Source organism: Helicoverpa zea, chromosome 30, assembly GCF_022581195.2.
Source record: "Helicoverpa zea isolate HzStark_Cry1AcR chromosome 30, ilHelZeax1.1, whole genome shotgun sequence".
Lineage (NCBI taxonomy): Eukaryota > Metazoa > Arthropoda > Insecta > Lepidoptera > Noctuidae > Helicoverpa > Helicoverpa zea.
Genome location: NC_061481.1, coordinates 1,285,961 through 1,305,372, shown reverse-complemented (window position 1 = coordinate 1,305,372; position 19,412 = coordinate 1,285,961). Strand labels below are relative to the sequence as shown.

At 38.3% G+C, this 19,412-nt stretch overlaps 1 protein-coding gene across 1 annotated transcript; it reads right to left on the bottom strand.

Moving 5' to 3' along the window:
- Window positions 1–309: 309 nt before the first annotated feature.
- Window positions 310–19,340, bottom strand: LOC124644687. Its single transcript, XM_047184197.1, has 13 exons — window positions 18,507–19,340; window positions 17,754–17,960; window positions 17,156–17,245; window positions 16,556–16,600; window positions 15,767–15,838; window positions 13,598–13,627; window positions 13,112–13,291; window positions 12,637–12,702; window positions 11,620–11,751; window positions 10,676–10,693; window positions 9,304–9,450; window positions 7,877–8,041; window positions 310–495 (listed from the first exon to the last, which is right to left on the bottom strand). Exons 1-13 carry the CDS (start codon window positions 18,535–18,537, stop codon window positions 374–376), a joined length of 1,305 nt encoding a protein of 434 aa, XP_047040153.1. The 5' UTR covers window positions 18,538–19,340; the 3' UTR covers window positions 310–373.
- Window positions 19,341–19,412: the final 72 nt, after the last annotated feature.

Here is a 19,412-nt window from a genome sequence, read left to right as displayed (position 1 = left end):
TGTAGCTTTCAGTCAGTGGAATATTTTTTCAAATCAGTAGTTTCTAAGCCAACACTATTATACTGGTACACTGTTATTGTTACAGCCTTTTTATCGTCCCACTGCTGGGCTGCGGCCTCCTCTCACACGGAGGATTGAGCATTAATCACCACGCTTGCTCAATGAGGGTTGGTGATTTCAGACTTGATAGTCCAGGTTTCCTCAAGATGTTTTCCTTCTATATTGGTATAAGATTAGGGAAAATAAAACGCAATAATTTACTGTAAATTTCCAACCTCAAAAACATTTTTTAATCCGGGAAATTATTAGAAAACTGGAGTGCAGTGTGTGGTTTCAGATAATTAAATTATATATATTTTAAGAGATAAAAAGATTAATAGTTCTTTGATTCTTCATTGCTAACCATTTGAGAGTCCATAGGCATGTAAATTCCTTTGAAATCGTACTGGAAATCGACTTTGAGTTGAGTTTCTTCGGGAAAACTGCACTTCGGATCTGTGAAAAAAAAAAAACAAACTGTTTTAATATCTATAGGCGACGCGCGCCTTACGGATTGATGTCCTGCTAGCCGATCATCAGCTACGGCTTCTGTTCTCATATAAGGAGATAAGCCAACTGCGCAGGACATATTATAGTGCAGGAACACTTGCGCAGACACAGGTGCACTCTCTATTCCTTCACTCTCATAACCCGATGGGACGGCAATCCGACACGACCGGGGAGAGATCAGGCGCAGGACTGACATTTACGTGCTCTCCGATGCACGGGTGTATCAATCACCAACTTCCAGGATCTAGGGTTTAGAGACTAACGGATTATCGTATTATTATGCCTCCTTTCTTGGCACTTGATCATCGTCATCTCCCGAGTATTTTTACAACTATTTTGGGGTCGGCTTCCAGTCTAACCACATGCAGCTGAGTACCAGTGTGCCACAAGGAGCGACTGCCTATTTGATCTCCTAAACCCAGTTATCCGGGCTAAAAAAGACTCTTAAGTAAATATTTGTAATACTTATTTGTTGCTTATAATCCGTGGGTATTATTTGAACCACAGACAAATCGAAGTACCAAACAGTCTTCTCTTAGTCTACGTTTTGTAATAAGGATGTAAAGACTATCGTAAGTACCGTAACAAACCAAGACGTCTTCAGTCTGGTTTAAACCACTACTTGCGGCAGTTTTTATAATAAGAGGGTGAGTTCTGATTAAACGACTGCTGGGTCTTGAGTCTGGGTTAAGCTGAAATGAGTTTTTAGAAGTCGCGTATGTACGTGTTATGTCAAATGTCACAAGTATGTAGGTATTCTTTCATGTACCTAAAAACTAGTTTGATGAAACTTGGCAGTGAAATCTCATCATCTGCCTAGCCTTTTTCCAACTATGTTACCCCTTGGTAACACTGTTTGTCGGTCTTTCGGGCTTCTGACTAACCGTAACGACTGTCAAAGACGTTCAAATGACAGTCGGGACCCACTAATTCAACGTTCTGTCCAAAACACGAAGGTACTCGTCACCCATCCACGGTCTGACCGCGATAAGCGTTGCTTAACCTCGTGATCGAAAAAGATAATTTACTTTTTTTAAACATTTTACAAAGCACAAGTCTTAGAGTAAGTAGTATCAACTCATATTTTGCCTTATAATGGCGTACAAAATTTCAAAAGCTAGCTTAAGGACTCTGTGCTGTTACAGCCTTTTAATCGTCCCACTGCTGGGCTGCGGCCTCCTCTCACACGGAGAAGGATTGAGCGTTAATCACCACGCTTGCTCAATGCGGGTTGGTGATTTCAGACTATAAAGTCCAGGTTTCCTCAAGATGTGTTAAGGACTCTATATAAACAATAATAAAATATTTGAGTAATCGATCGACCCGTGCGGCTATTCTTTATGTATTATATGTTCTTGTATATTTTGCGGGAAGTATTTTCTAGTATGAGTATAAAAATAAAAGAATGTGTTAAAATCAGAAAATGTTTTACTCAAAATCTTTGAATATAAACAGCTTACTCGGTTGCTTAGCGACGGGTTTTCAAGCGGTATCATATTCTTCCTTTTCAAACCATTCAGGAAGTGCGGCGTAGACAACGTTTTTCAGAAATTCTGGATGTTCCGAATCGGTCTCATATTCATCGCATTGAGGCACTGAAATCAAACGGATACTTTTCTATACTAATGCAATTAAAATGAATCAATTTTTTTGTATGCTCAATGCTTCTACGTGTGAGAGGAGGCCTGTGCCCAGCAGTAGGACGATAAAAAGGCTATAACAGCAACAGAATTTTTTTTGTTTGTTTAAAGGCTCTGAACTACGGGCTAATTTTGAAAAATTCTCTCAGTTACAAAGCTACATTATCTGCGAGTAACATAGGTTATATTTTATCCCGGTATGGGCACTACTTCCCACGAGACGGGGCTGAAAACGTGAGAAAACGAATAGTGTCGGATATTTTTGTGATAGGATAACAGCCGCATGGGTTAATCGATCATAAGGTTAAACAATGTTTGGCGAGGATCATAATATGTATATATGTCATGAGGAGTTCCTCCGTGTTTCGGTAGGCACGTTAAATTAGTGGGTCCAAGCTGTCATTTGAACATCTTTAACAGTCTTTACAGGTAAACAGAACAATTACTGGAAGATTGGTCTCCAGTTACGTATACAAGTTCCTTGTTAAACAGGCATTTTTACCGCCATAAAAATCAAATGTCATGTCTGTCATACTTTTTTTACCCCTCCGTCATCTGTCTTTGTTGGGGTCGGCTTTCAGTCTAACTGGATGCAGCTGAGTACCAGTGTGCCACAAGGAGCGACTGACTATCTGATCCCCTCAACCCAGTTACACGGGCAACCCAATACCCAATGGCTTATGTTTAACTGATCACCAGATATAGTAACAAACAGCAGACAAAAATAGTAAATGATCACCAAAATGAAACTCGCATTTTAATGTAAAACTATCACCAAAGTTTTAACACTTTGCTATCCTATTTAAGTGAAATTACTCCAAAATAAATCATGCGTAAGCCAAAAATAGTAAATGATCACCAAAATTAAACCACCATTTTAAAGTAAGATTATAACCAAAGTCTTTAAATTCTGCTATCCTATTTAAGCAAAATGAGTCCAAAAAAATCATTGTTATCCCAAAAGTAGTAAATGATCACCAAAAGTAGTAAATGATCATCAAAAAAGTTTTTACATCTTGCTATCCTGTTTAAGTAAACTGACTCCAAAAAAATAAGTTCGGCCTGATAAAATAAATGTAATAACATTTTGGGGACCCTTTTCCTGCACTAGCGTGGAAAATTGTCTATTGCATGCCTCTAAACAGTGCGATAAGAGTGTATTGAGAAACACATTCTTCTTCTTCTTTCTCCTGCCCTGTTCCCAATTTTACTTGGCGTCGGCGCAATATGTCATTTTCTTCCATTTTCCCCTGTCACTCGTCATACTGACACTCACGCATGCATTGCAAGCCGGACACATAACTTAATATGGCATCATAATACTTTATTTGGTAATAAGCCTACATTTTATGGCAATCACAGTGACTTATTTAGGCAAAAATAATACATTAATTTGGTCGTCAAGAGTTGGTGATCATTTACTAAATTTGGTGGTCGAATACAATTTAAAGTGAAGTCGTGACTAAAATAGCTGGTACTATTACATTTTTAGACTTTATTTTTCTGGTGTTCAGTAGATATTTCTGGTTGCAAAACTTAGGGTATCAAAGCATTTTATGGTGGTCATTATATTTGTTCCCATACCCAATACCCCTTGGCTTGGTAAGACTAGTTGGTCATGTTTGGTTTTTTTACCTACTCGTCCGTGCTGCAGTTTTGCCGACTTAGGAGATTTCCCTCCAAAAGAGGGTAAATAAGTGAGATGGGATTTTATTTCTTGACCTACGGCTTTATTTTACTAGTCCAAGACCTACAGCTATTTTTTCACCGTTTTTTTTTTATCTGTAAAAAGTTTTTTTAGGGGGACAACTCCATTTTTAAGGTATAATTATTTTACGGGTTTTTGATACAAACTTTAGTCAATTAACATTTTTGCGTGTAGGCGCATTGCAAATAAATAATTAATTTTAGTCTTTGTAATTTGTGTATGAAGCGTAATAAATCGATTTCTACTATTAACAAAACTGCTAATAAAGCGAAGTACCTAGTTCATTAAAATCCTAATGAATGATTGTGACTAATTGATTAATATTCGTTGACGGATAAAATTAATAGATTCACGTAATAAACTTTTATCGAGTGTGAGAGCGTGTTTTTCGAGTGTTTTTACAACTATTAATTTATTTGGACAAATTATTTTATTGTGTAGTTAGGTAATTAAGTTTAATTACAATTTTGTAAATTAATACTATGACATTGTGTTGCTGGGGAGTTTGTTGCGCCACTTCTTCTTCCCAGCAAAAACACATAGGAAGTGAAGGGTGGGCGTTTTGGGGGCTGTCTTTTGTTTTCTGACGTTCGAAAAGTGCTGTTTTGCAGCCAAGTTTGAATACACAATTTTTGATTTTGATATTAGATCGCTTTAGATTTCTTTTTGCCGCCGAAGGCGATATTCCAAATGATAGTAAGGCAGAAATAGAGACATTTTAAGAAAAAAGTAAAGTCATTTTTGTAAAATACTTAGGCAAAAAATGATTTAGGCTGTGCCTAGAATCCTATTATTTTTATTTTACTACCGACTTCTAGACACTAAAGATTTTTAATAGTCTTCTTTTTATTGTTTTTAGAACTAGATTTTTTTATTTGTAGCTTTTCAGTGTTTCTAGTGTTTCATTAGCCAACTTAATTATCTGAGTGATAGGGGTTAAGTTCCTATGCATGCCTACAACTTTCGAGAGTTGCTCTCGATTTCTCAAATTTCCTTTCATTAAATCCTGAACTTGATGACACTGGGACCTTTCGGGAATTATACCCTTTCAAATATAAAATATGGAACCTTTTTTAACAAAGTTTTGTTATGGGAGCCAAACATTAAAAAATACATAGAAAAAACACTAATATTTATCAGACTACAATTTATTATTACCAATAAAAACCAACTTTACAAAGAAATCTTCTCCTAACAAGAAGACGTGTCAGAATCAGAAACAACGCCACCAGAAGACAGACCGGTAGACGTGAACGAAGATTCGGAAGACATCGTATCACTAGCAGTCTTCTGACTACCAGAAGAGTCAGAAGTAGAGCCTAAAGTGTTACTGGAAGACGATTCTTTTGATTCTGAAGTTGTGGGTAGTCTGATGCCTATACCGCGAAGGACCTCTTCTGATGCCGTTTCGAAGATACACCGAGGGACGGCTAGAAAAATAGGACAGGGTTTGTCATTGAACATCTTTGACAGTTGTTACGGGTAGTCAGAAGCCAGTAAATCTGACAACCAAACTTATTAAAGGGGTTTGGGTTGCCTGGATAACTAGGTTGAGGAGGTCAGATAGGCAGTCGCTTCATGTAAAACACTTGTACTCAGCTGCATCTCTTTAGACTGAAAGCCGACCCCAACATAAGTAGGAAAAGGCTCGGAAGAAGATGATGAGAAATGAAAAATACCTACTTACATATAAAAAAAACTCTGACTTTGATTATATCAACATTCCGAAGAAGACGTTTCTGGGGACAAACAGTCTAACTCAGACGATTTTTCAGACGAAGATGAAGACTTATGTTTAGAAGGACGTTCTAGTTCCCAAGAACTGTACGTATTTATAGAAGAAGTGCCCAAATAAGAATCATATTTCTTAGACTTTGAATTCTCTTTAGAATCTGAACTGAATAATCCCAGTGAATCTGAACTAGAGGTAAATAATCCCAGTGCTTGCTTGACGTTCTCTTCGATGTTACATCTCGGGTCTAAAAAGATAGAAAAATATACCTCTGAACTTTTTGGGAACAGTCAAAGTCATTTTTAATTACAATTTATTAGGCCTTTATCACCTCTTTCGAAATGTCAAGCTAGTTGCACGGTTCCAGAGTCTGACTAAGGGTGCTTACATAAAGAAACAGGTTGCCGGTACAGACAAACCTGTACGGGTCGGTACCGATCAGTGCAGGTATAATATTCTAAAGAAACAGGTAAACAGGTAACCTGTTTCTTTATAAGTGAGTCAATAGGATTGTATTGAAATATTATACCTGCACTGATCGGTACCGACCCGTACAGGTTTGTCTGTACCGGCAACCTGTTTCTTTATGTAAGCACCCTCATGCAGAAGAATCGACAAGAAACTCCACAGACACTCTTCAACAACAGTTTTCAAGCTATCCCTGAGAAAGTTACACTTTACAAGTGAAGCTAATAATTAAGTTTTAATAAATTATACAAAAAAAAGTGCCACAGAGTTAATGAAAAAAAAAAAACAAAATAATTTATACGATTAAATTCACGTTGGACTCCAGTTTATTTAGCTCCTGAGCTCCTTGGCATATGTCAGTCAGTTGATCAGATTTGAGAGGGCGCGAAAAAGTTCTCGGGTTTTCACTAATGGCGCCAAAATGAACTAAAAGGGCGCCGAAATTATCATGGGGCGCCAGAATAGTTAAAAGCGGTAATAGTCGGGTCAAATGTAGGAAATTAAAGTTATAGTTTGTAGTAGGTATTTTAAGTTTTATTTTCGTATTTATGTTTTTGCGTAGGTGCTAGGCATTTTAGTAACTGACAGTTTTTTTTTTATATAATCCTACCGAAATACTTATAGTAACGGAAACAGTTGGATAACTTGTTAAAACTTTGGTCTACATAAATTATAAAAAACTGTTGAGTTTTATTTAGACTGGTTATATGGGCTAAAAAGATGATACGAGATAAGTAGGGATTAGGCACAGGACCGACATTAACATGCTCTCCGATACACGGATGAATTAACCACCAACTACGAGACATCCTTTAGGAACGAACTACAATGCGCAGTCTACCTATCTTCCAGACAGAAAATAAATACCTATGCTTCCGACTTGTACGAACAGTCGTGGTGGCCTAGTGGGCAAAGAACCATCCTTTCGAGTATGAGGGCGCGGGTTCGATTCCACGTCAGGCAAGTACCAATGGAACTTTTCAAGTTTGAATGTACTTTCTAAGTATATCTTAGACACCATTGACTGTTTCGGAGGGGCACGTTAAACTGTAGGTCCCGGCTGTCATTGAACATCCTTGGCAGTCGTTACGAGTAGTCAGGTGCCCGATTCTCCTAATTTTACTTAAGCGCCCTTCGATTGACGTTCGACTCGATTCGACTGAGATCCAATCCCGACTCGATTACGATTGAAACGTATGTGGCATTCCGCTATTTTTTCTTTGAAATAAACGTTTTTATCCTTTTCTGTCATTCAATAATGAATCATTTTGTCTGCAAATGATTTACGATTGCAAAATGATTGTACAGCAAACTACCGTATAGACCAAAATCATCAAAATAGCAGACCAATCGCACACCAATCAAATGTCAATCGAATACGATTGGTCTTTTATTAGTAGCAGAATGCCCGATATGGTTAAAACTGCTATTACGATCATATTGCGATTCGATTTCTATTCGATTTTGACATTATTAACTTAGGAGAATCGGGGCCCAGAAGCCAGTAAGTCTGACACCAGTCTAACCAAGGGGTATTGGATTGCCCGGGTACCTGGGTTGAGGGGATCAGATAGGGCAGTCGCTCCTTGTGAAGCACTGGTACTCAGCTACATCCAGTTAGACTGGAACTCGACCCCGACATAGTTGGAAAAAGGCTCGGAGGATGATGTTCTTATATACCTACTATAAAACAAAGTACTCTATCGCGTCAGCCTGCCTGTTCGTGATACACTCAAACTACTAGGTACACTGTTTCAATATACAAAATCTTATATTTACCGTCAGCAACGATTTCCCCAAGCTTGTTCCTGTCCCGGCAGATGATGAACCGCAGTACCTTGTCATCATCATTTTCCTCCACCCTCCGACCCTTGGCTTCCATGCCTTGGTCTGATAGGTATGGAGCGGACAGCACGCAAGGGTATCGGGATACTAGTTTCAGTTCTGAAAATTGGAGAAATTATATGGTTATAGGGGAAATTTTGAATCATCATCATCATCATCATCTCAGCCATAGGACGTCCACTGCTGAACATAGGCCTCCCCCTTTGATCTCCACAGATACCTGTTGGAAGCGACCTGCATCCAGCGTCTTCCGGCGACCTTTATAAGGTCGTCTGTCCACAAAATTTTGAATATTTTACATAATCTAAATAAAACTAAATATATAATGAAATTGGGTGCATGTAACAGAAATGAGAATACTGAGATGAATATGCGGTGTGACAAGAATGGATAAAGTGAGGAATGATTACATTAGAGGATGTCTGAAAGTAGCGCCAGTTACAGAAAAGATGAGAAGTAGAAGATTGTCGTGGTATGGGCATGTAATGAGGAGGGATGATACGCATGCAACAAAGTGTGTGCTAAGTATGAATGTAGATGGATGGAGAGGAAGAGGAAGACCTAAGAAAAGATGGATGGATTGCCTGAAAGATGACATGAATAGGAAGGGAGTGAGTGTCAGTATGACGAGTGAAAGGGAAAAATGGAAGAGGATGACTTATTGCGCCGACCCCAAATAAAATTTGGGAACAGGGCAGGAGGAAGATGTTGATATCGGGTGTGTCGTACCTAATCACATTAAATCCTATCAGATATACTTTATGATATTCTGTGGCGAATTGTTAAAAAGAAAACGTAATCCATTCAGTGGTTTAACCACAGGAGTCATTTTTCGTTTCCATAATTTACAACATCATGTGTAAAGCAGAGATAAAGTTAGGAGTATCGAATGTTTGACCAGTTGACAGCTCTCAGTTTTCAAGGGAGAATTTCCATTGTTTGTAATGACTGACTCTTATATGGTGTTCTAATTCTCGCACGTTTTTATTCTATTTGCTTTGTTGGAAAAATTTGTTTATTTTTGCGCAGGTATTTTTTTTGTGCTATTCTACATATCCACCAGCCTATTATCGTATTTAATTTAATGTGATTAGGTTTAATCATCGGCACGAATCTTGAGCACTGACCTTCACCTGCGCAGGAGTGATTTATTGGGTCCCTTTGGTAGTATGAAGTGAGGCGCGGGGGCGGGGTAAAGCGGTGATTAGCCCGTAGCGCATCGCGTCATAGCCGTCACTCGGGATTGGTTCTTTGCTAATAAATCACTTCTGCGCCGATGAAGATCAGCGCTCAAGATTCGTGCCGATAACTATACGATACACTTTGCATAGTGTGTACATTTAGTAGGTACATGAAATTACCTTCCTCAGGGTGTGCACATACGAACATCTTCATATGACAGACGCTGAGGAATGTCTTGTAGACATTATGTTGACACAGCCCGCACACCATCACATCACGTGACGGACAGGATTCAGGACACGAGTTCTGCTCGTCGTAATCCTTGTCTGTGTGTAAAACATCAAAATACACTAAAATATACTGATAATCCTCCTACGTACATATTGATGAACTGATTATCGGTCGCGGCGGCTGTTCTCATATAAGTAGCTTTCACAAGTAGCCCGGAGCCTGGAAGTTGGTCTTTTGCTTGGACACAAACGCACTCACTATTCCTTCACTCTCTGCGCGCGATGGGACGACAATCCGACACCACCGGAGAGAAATCACAAGCAGGATCGACATTGACGTGCGCTTCGATGTACCCTAAAGGCTCCGAAATTACCGAATCGATTTGTAAAATCCTTTCACTGTTGGCAAGCTACACTCTTTCTGAGTAACATAGGCTATATTTTATCAATTTACGGGCAGTAAGTTGGTAGTTCGCATGGGACGCGGTTGAAACCGCAAGAAAACGGCTAGTTTAAAAATACGCTAGTAAAGCTTTTATGTATCATCCTCCGAGCCTTTTCCCAAACTGTGTTGGGGTCGGCAAATTAAAGCTTTTATGTATAATTCTACCTAAAAATAATTTCAAGACTTTTCTAACAAGCCCAAACACAGAGCTATGATACGATATTCCATTATTATGTTCCTGTTCATATCTTTCGGCTCCATCATCAGATCAGTTCGACAGTACCATATTATTGTACTGTCATCAGAACCACATACAGCTGTCAATTTTCATGACGCTACGATCCTTGGAAGATGATTTTTGTTACCTTAGATTCCATTACATAGTTACATACAGGTAGACCTAATAATCCTAGCTCGGCGCGATGTGCTGGTTCCGCTGCTGCGGCTGCAGAGGACCTCAAACGGCGCAAATATAGTACCCTGGTGGGTAACTATACCTTTGAGCCGTTTGGGGTTGAAACCCTCGGGCCGTGGGGTCCAAGTGCTCATCTCCTATATAAGGATATCGCTAAGCGACTTGCTGACACTTCAGGTGACCCAAGGGCTGGTTTTTATTTTGGCCAAAAAGTAAGCATTGCCATCCAACGTGGCAATGCTGCCAGCCTCTTGGGTACACTCCCGGTGGGCAGCGATGAGGAGGAGTTTTTTGATGCAATTTTTTAAATATTTTTATTTATAGTAAGTGTATATATTAGGTAATAAGTTAGTTGTATGTTGTATATATATTTATTATTAAGTTATTGTAAAAAGTTATTTGTAAATAAAAATATTTAGGTATTATAAAAAAAAAAAGAGTGTAAATAAGAATAGACATACCTGCTTGTGCTATTAACCCTGAAAATATAAAAAACGATTCTTTATAATATACATATAGTCGTAATGAGGAAATGTTTCATAAAAACCTGCAAAGGCCTACTTGAACATATAGAAAAACGAGCTTCCGCCCGAGGCTTCGCAAGCGTAGAGTTCGGTTATATCGCGTTTCGAAGAGAATTCTTCAAAAGTCCGGGATAAAAACTATCCTATGTTCTTTCTCACGGTCAATTCTGTACCTAATTTTATTAAAATCAGTTCAGTGGTTTAGACGTGAAAGCGTAACAGACAGACAGACAGAGTTACTTTCGCATTTATAATATTAGTAGGCATTAATCCGTAGGTAGGTATATCTTTTGGTCACGCCATCACGCGTGAATGACTGGACCGATTAAACTAAAAATTAGAGGATAGGAAGCTTAGACCCGGGAGAAGAACATAGGATAGTTTTTGTCACCATCCGGCTACGGGAAGAAGTTATCTCGGGACGCGGGTGAAACCGCGGGTGGAAGCTAGTTTGAAATAAAAACATTATTTTCTATTCCCTTTTTAGGGTTCCATACCCAAAGGGTAAAACGGGACCCTATTGTTTTCGCTCCTCTGTCCGTCCGTCCGTCTGTCACCAGGCTGTTTCTCATTAACCGTGATAGTTAGAGAGCTGAAATTTTCACAGATGATGTATTTCTGTTGCCGCTATAACAACAAATACTGAAAACTAGAATAGAATAAATATTTTGTTTTTTTTTTTTGCTAATTTTTACTCTGGTACGGAACCCTTCGTGAGCGAGTCCGACTCGCACTTGGCCAGTTTTTTATTTTTATTCTTGATTGTACGTAGTAATTTAGTTTCAAAATATGTACAGTATAAAGTAATACAAGTAGAATTGTAAGTTTGTATATCCTAAATGTATTTTAAAGATTCATAATAAATAATTTTTTTGACTAACCTCTGCCGTAGTTTGTGGATTCCATAGACAACATTGGAAAGCTCGTCGTAACCGGCCTCTTTGGTGGTATGGTTGGTAATGGATTAGATATAGACTCTGGGTCATCAGGCCAAATCAATCTTTCATAATCAGCTAAAACACACAAAATGTAATAAATATTAATTAAAAATTAAAATTAAAAACTATCCTAGAAGAAAAAAAATCAGGCCAAGTGCGAGTCGGACCCCCGCACGAAGGGTTCCGTACCATTATTTATAAAACGGACAAAAAATCACGTTTATTGTATCATATGAGGGCCCTCCAAAGTATTTATTTAATTCTAGTTTTCAGTATTTGTTGTTAAAGCGGCAACAAAAATCTGTGAAAATTTCAGCTCTTTAACTATCACGGTTCATGAGATACAGCCTGGTGACAGACAGACAGACGGACGGACGGACGGACAGAGGAGCGAAAACAATAGGGTCCCGTTTTACCCTTTGGGTACGGAACCCTAATTAAAAACTATCCTAGTAGAAAAAAATACTAAAACTAAAAAGCGTCAAAAAATGCATCCCCATCGCTGTCGACTTGGAGCGTACCCAAGAGGCTGGCAGCATTACCTCGTTGGATCGCCATGCTGATCCTTTGTCCGAGGTAAAGCCCTGCCTGTTGCTCACGAGAAGCGTCAACCAGCCGCTTAGATAAATCTTTATAATTAAAAGTACTTAATGGAAATAATTTAATAAATAAAGGATTTATTGGGGCCTATTTTGGAGGGCGCTCAAAAGGACCAAAATTCTAAGCGGTGATTTTTAATGATTTCCCATTAAAAAAAAGTTGTGAACCCAAAAAACTAGCGAACAGGGCAGGAAGAAGAAAAAGATTTCTTACCCGTCAACCTACCCTAATCTGTCAAATGTTACCAATCGAACGTCAACCTTCCACTATTGTGATAAGGTTGAAAATCTATTGAAGAAAGACTGATTGAGGTAGGCTGAAGTGGTACCGTCTATACAATTGGGTTTCTGAATACTTTACGTGTGAGTTTTGGTATTATTAAATCCTTTTGGTCTTCATTCAGGTCAAAGGCATGACCGCCGATACCTGAAACCATATATAGAATAGTAGATAGATTGGCATTGTGTCCTCTCAAGTATGAGTGTGTCCGATTCCAGCTCAGCCAAGTACCAATGCAACTAGTCTAAGTTTGTATGTACATTCTAAGTATATCTTGGACACCAATGACTGTGTTTCGGATGGCACGTTAAACTGTAGGTCCCGGCTGTCATTGAACATCTTTGGTAGTCGTTACTGGTAGTCAGCAAGCCTGACAACTAGTCTTGCCAAGGGGTATTGGGTTGCCCGGGTTTGTAAATGGGTTGAGGAGGTCAGATAGGCAGTCGCTCCTTGTTGCTCACTGGTACTCAGCTGCATCCGGTTAGACTGGAAGCCGACCCCAACATAGTTGGGAAAAGACTAGGCAGATGATGAAATGAGAGAGCCTAGCTCTTACCATTAAAAATTTTATTTCTTTCATCTAAGTCAGCTGCTTCCCTTGCATGTGGTTTTCCATTAGGTTTAATAGTTATCAATCTATCTTTAATATCCTTTGCAATAATTTTGGAGTCTTCCTTCTTCAATTTTAGAGGAACCTTCTTGGTTGGTTCTTTTTGCTTGATTTTGATGGTCTTGCCTGAAAAGTGAATAAGTATGTGTATTTAATATTATAAAGCTGATTATTTGTGTGCTTGATTGTCGCAATCTTAGGAACTTCTGGAACGATTTGAAATATTCTTTCAATCAATGCGTATGTCTTTCACTCCGTATCCACGAAAAATATAAATTATAGCCTTCCTAGATAAATAGGCCATCTAACACTGAAAGAGATTTTCTAATTGAAACGGCAGTTCCTGGGATAAGCACGTTCAAGCAAACAGCCGAAACTTAGCTTTATTATTATAGATAGACACTAAAGTAAGTAAATAATAATGATTCATACCTTTCTGTGTAATGTTTGCACTATGTGTTCCTGTAAAATAAAATAGTAAATATCCGTCTGTGTGAAGTAGTTTTTATTTAAACAGGTACGATGTAGTATCGCCAAATCAGAAAGAAGACGCCAAGATGGACTTGTTGGGGGCCAAGTTGGACTCGTATTGGGCGCCAAGATGGACTCGTGTTGGGCGCCAAGATGGACTCGTGTTGGGGGCCAAGATGGACTCGTGTTGGGCGCCAAGATGGACTGGTGTTGGGCGCCAAGATGGACTCGTGTTGGGGGCCAAGATGGCTTATTAATGATATCTATTGTGGAGGTTTTTTTAAGTTACAGTATTTTATTTCTTGCTCAATTGTTCTGTTTTTTATTGAGAAGGTTGTTATTGTATGGAAGCCGACCCCAACATAGTTGGGAAAAGGCTCGGAGGATGATGAGGGTTGTTATTGTATAGGAAAATTTACTTTTTTTAATTATGATAACATGATAATTCAACATTTGTACAAATCGATAAAAAAAATTGCTTGAGCTGTTAATATCAAAATATGTACCTAATTACAAAATAAAAAATAATACTTGCCATTTTTTCCAGCTGCAAAATAAAATATTTCTTATATTATTTGATACATTTGACTACCTAATCCTATCCTGTTTCTTTTATATTAATCCTTAAACTCTTCTAAAAGTTAAGTAATTTTACAATTTCACTAAATGCTTTAAAAGCTTTAAAACTTGCAATATATTGTACCATTTAACTATAACGATACCCGAACCTTTTTGCAGTTGTCAAATCGCAGCTTTGAGCAATGGGCGACAAGCATACGGCTGGTTGTGGTTTGGTTATCGTATAGATAAATGGTGCAAACTTACTCTTCTTGCACTCGAAATGTGTCATAAGATTTTATATAATATCCTCGGAATAATATTTCTCTGTATAGCTACAGTATATATATATATAGCTATAGTATAGCTACTGACTGCAACTGCCGACCGCACATGCCGTGACTGCATGCAGTCGGCCACAGCTGCACTACTCGTTCTGCGGGATTGTTCGCGCGAGTTACCGCGGCCCTCGTACATAAAAGGCCTACGACGGAACACGACGGTGTTTAGTCAGTAAGAGTCTGACACTCCCTCACCGCGCGTAACCCACAGCGGGAGGGGGTATTTGATGATTTAAAAAAAAATAGTTATTGGTCGATATTATGCAGTCGGCAGCTAGCATTCAAGCGCACCTGTACTTGGTATCATAAATATTTTTTCTAGTAAATAAAACATAGATGCGAAACAAAGGAGCCTGTTTCAAATTACTTTAAAAAATCGTATCTTTAAATAATGAATATTAAAAACCATTAACGCATTTATTCGTTCAGATGTGAATAATATCGTGTTTTACATAACTAAATACAAGTAAAGCTCGGGAGGTATATTTCTACTATAAAGTTTCGGAGACCAGGGGTCGGGGAACGGGTGCTTATGGACCCCAAACTTTCTCGTAGTACTACTTGTTGGCTCTGAGAAACAATATCAAATTAAGACCAATCATTTTGATCACAAGCTGACAATAAACTCAGTCATTTATTAAAACTTGGCTGCAAAACAGCACTTTTTGAACGTCAGAAATTTACAAAAGACAAACACCAAAACGCCCGCCCGTCACCACTTCCTATGTGTTTTTGCTGGGAAGAAGAAGTGGCGCAACAAACTCCCCAGCAACACATGTCTGTCTGTAGGTTAGAAGGGCCTTTCAACAATCTAGACTTCTAGACTAATATAATAAAAAATTGTAATGAATAAATAAATAATTACTGGATGGATTTTCAAAATTATTTCACCATTAAAAGCTACATTATCTGTGAGTAACATAGGCTATATTTAATCCCGGTACGGGCAGTAGTTCCGGGTGAAACCGCGGGAAAACGGCTAGTACCTAACCTATAAACTTGACGGTGAGTTTCTTACTGTACTGTTACTGTTACAGCCTTTTTATCGTCCCACTGCTGGGCTGCGGCCTCCTCTCACACGGAGAAGGATTGAGCATTAATCACCACGCTTTCAATGCGGGTTGGTGATTTCAGACTATATAGTCCAGGTTTCCTCAAGATGTTTTCCTTCACCTTTTTATCAACCATTGGTGTCCAAGATATACTTAGAAAGTAGTTAAGAGTAGCTTACCGTGATATTTATTCATGGCGTCCACGTATTTTGGATGATTTACTAGTTTGACTCGTACTTCAGTTGTTAAAGCTATAAAAATACTTTCATATCAGTAGGTATATTTAATGAGTTATCGGCACGAATCTTGAGCTCTACCTACCTACATCTGCGCAGAAGTGATTTATTAGCAAAGAACCAATCCCGAGTGACGGCTATGACGCGATGCACTGCGGGTCAATCACCGCTTTAGCCTGCCCCGCGTCTCACTTCATACCACAAAAGGGACCCAATAAATTACTTCTGCGCAGGTGAAGGTTAGAGCTCATGATTCGTGCCGATAACTATACACGGTACGTGATTAAATGAAATTTAATTAAAAATATTTGGCATCAAAAAAAACTCCTCATCGTTGCTTCCGCTGCTGCGGCTGCAGAGAACCTCAAACGGCGCAAATATAGTACCCTGGTAGGTAACTATACCTTTGAGTCGTTTGAGGCTGAAACCCTCGTTCCGTGATGTCCAAGTGCTCATCTGCTTTTTAAAGATCTGGCAAAGCGACTTGTTGACACTTCAAGTGACCCAAAGGCTCGTTTTTATTTTAGTCAAAAGTTAAGCATTGCCATCCAACGTGGCAATGTTGCCAGCCTCTTGAGTACGCTCCCAGCGGGCAGCGATGTGGAGTTTTTCGATGCTTAATAATTATCATGATATTTATTATATTTTATTTAAAGGGAATGAGTTAAATAATAAGTGTACTGTATTTATTAACTATAATAATGTAAAATGTCAATTAATTGCATTATTAACCTTCTTTTCGGAAAACTCTTCTCTTCACTCGCTTATTCACTTTACCTGTTAAAAATGAACAAAAACTGTTAGATTATTTATCTATTAAAATAACAGTATATTAAATGCTAATCATCTATCAAAGAAATACAAAAGTACAGAAAAAATAAACATAAGTTTTTACTAAAATATTTAAGAGGAAACACGAAACTACCTACTTGTAAAAATAAAGTCCATTTCAATTTCACCAAAGAAGTCCCGCAGACGCAGCGCTAGTGTCTATGCGATAGCTCAGTAAATACGTACAAAAATATATAGTTCCACAATTTTCCACCGGACTTCTTTTTAAGGACTTCAGAAACGGGTTCCAGAAAAGTATGTTATGCGCCACCTTGGCTGTTAGGTTTGTTAATGTATTTTAAACTAGCCGTTTTCCCGTGGTTCGGCTCCGAAACTACGAGCCCCATTTGAAAAATTCTTTCACTGTTGAAAAACTACACTTTTCCCGAGTAACATAGGCTATATTTTATCGCGGTACGGGCAGTAGTCCGTCGTTCCACAGATGGGACGCGAGTGAAACCTTACATAGGAGATCAGATACCTAACATTTAATAAACTTACTTTTACTATCAGTTTTTTTCTTCTTATGAGCCATTCCAACTCTTTTCCCGTGGCTACAGAACTTCATGGGAACTATCTTAGCTTCCACACCTGAAACGATAAGAAAAAAAAAATCGTTTATTTAAAGTAGGCTGAAAAGACAGCACTTTTCGAACGTCAGAATCACATGAGACAGTCCCCCAAAACGCCCACCATAGGCAAAGGTCAAAATTAAAACATTTTTTTCTTGCTGTTAATTAAAATACTCCGCCTCGTTGGTCCAGCTGTCGCAAGCGCGGTGATGAGCACGAGGTCCCGGGTCGTCGTTTCAGGTTTTAGAAACTTTCACGAAGCAACCCGAAGCCTGGAAGTTGGTGATTGATACACCCGTACATCGGAGAGCACGTAAACGTCGGTCGTGCTTGTGATCTCTCTCCGGTGGTGTCGGATTGTCGTCTCATTGGGTTATGAGTTTATGAGGAGTCAAGGAATAGTGAGTGCACCTATACCTACACAAATGCTTGTGCACTATAATATATCCTGCGCAGTTGGCTAATCTCCTTACATGAGAACAGCTGCCGTAGCCGATAATCGGCTAGGAGGACATCAAAAAACTCACCTTCATGACATTTCATGTATTCCAATTCGCATTTATTTACAACCATAATATGAACATCAATGGGTAGGTCGTGACGTTTCAATTTCACACATTCCGGCTCTTCAATTGCGGCACATTTGATTTTCCTACATGTATCATTGAGTTTCGGAATCACTAGCTTTCTGCTTAGTTTCGATATGGCTTTTTCGGCTGTTAAAGTTTGTATGACTGGAAAAAATATGCAAATCTATACCAATATTATAAGGCTGTAGAGTTTTTTTGGCTAGAACGCGCTAATCTCAGGAAATACTGATACGATTTGAAAACTTATTTCAGTGTTAGATAGCTTTTATCGAGGAAGTCTATAGACTATCTCCGGGTTACCCGAGTTCATGCGGAGGTTCTGCTGTACGCTGGCAGAAGCTAATAGCTATGAACAATAATCTATATACCTATTCTATTTATTTTATAACTAGCTTCCGCCCGCGGTTTCACCCGCGTCCTTCGAAAACTGCTTCTCGTAGCCGGATAGTGACAAAAATCCTTTGTGAAAGAAAGAAAGAAAATGTGTTTTATTGCACGTATAAAGACGCATATATACTATAAACAATTTAAGTATAATAGAAAAAAAATATAAGGGGAAAACATGCATCTTAAAACACGCAATACGGCCCTCGTTCAGCATAATGCTGCGACCCAAAACGAGATAGAGTTCTAGCGCTGGTTTTCAACGATAGCGACAGCGTGTTTTTGCTAATAATTAAATTAACGTACCCATAAATAATATAAAAACACAAATTTTCATTATAAATACCAAATGAAATAGCCGCTTATCTTATTTTTTCTCTTACGAATATCATCGAAAAACCTATATCTAAAACTGATTACTATTTGATTGTTATTTTACGATTCTTAATAAACAAAAGTCAGTCGTGGATGAAATGGAAACGGATGCATGAAATTAAATCCTTGTCGTCACAACAGTCATTTGTTTTTAAATGAAAAAATGTCCGTCCCGCTTATGACCTCTCTCTGGTGGTGTCGGATTGTCGTACCATCGCGCTATGAGAGAAGAAAAGTGAGTTCAACTGTGTCCAAGCAAATGTGCCTGCACTATAATATTTCCTGCTCAGTTGGCTAAACTCCTATATGAGAACAGCCGCCTTGGCCGAAAATCGGCTAGGAGGACATTAACTGTCGAAAATAACGGATTTTTTTTGTTTTTTTTTTTTAATTTCTTGTCAGAGTTTGGAGAGTGTCAAATATTTTCCGTATTTTTTAAAACGACTTGCCTAAAATGGGAAGGTTCTCAACTCGTAAGAATCTTTTTTTATACATTGACTTGTAAACTTTTGCATCACGAACTTCATGGTTTTATTATTTTTTGTCGTTTGCAACATATCAAAAACTGACATAACAAAAAGAGTTAGTACTTAAGAAAAATATTTCTATATTAGAAATCTTATTCAAACTCGTGGGCAACATTAAAAAGTATTTTTCGCATTAATTTATTCCTTCACTCTCTGCAGTTCATCCAAACGTCATTTTTAACCATCAGTATACTGATAATTTCTTGTTTTACTGATTAAGCTTCTATACTTTTCACTTTGGATTAGTTGAAAAAAATCTCTTCTTATGAAGAATATAGGAAGATGTCGTGAAAGAAATTTAGTAGCTTTT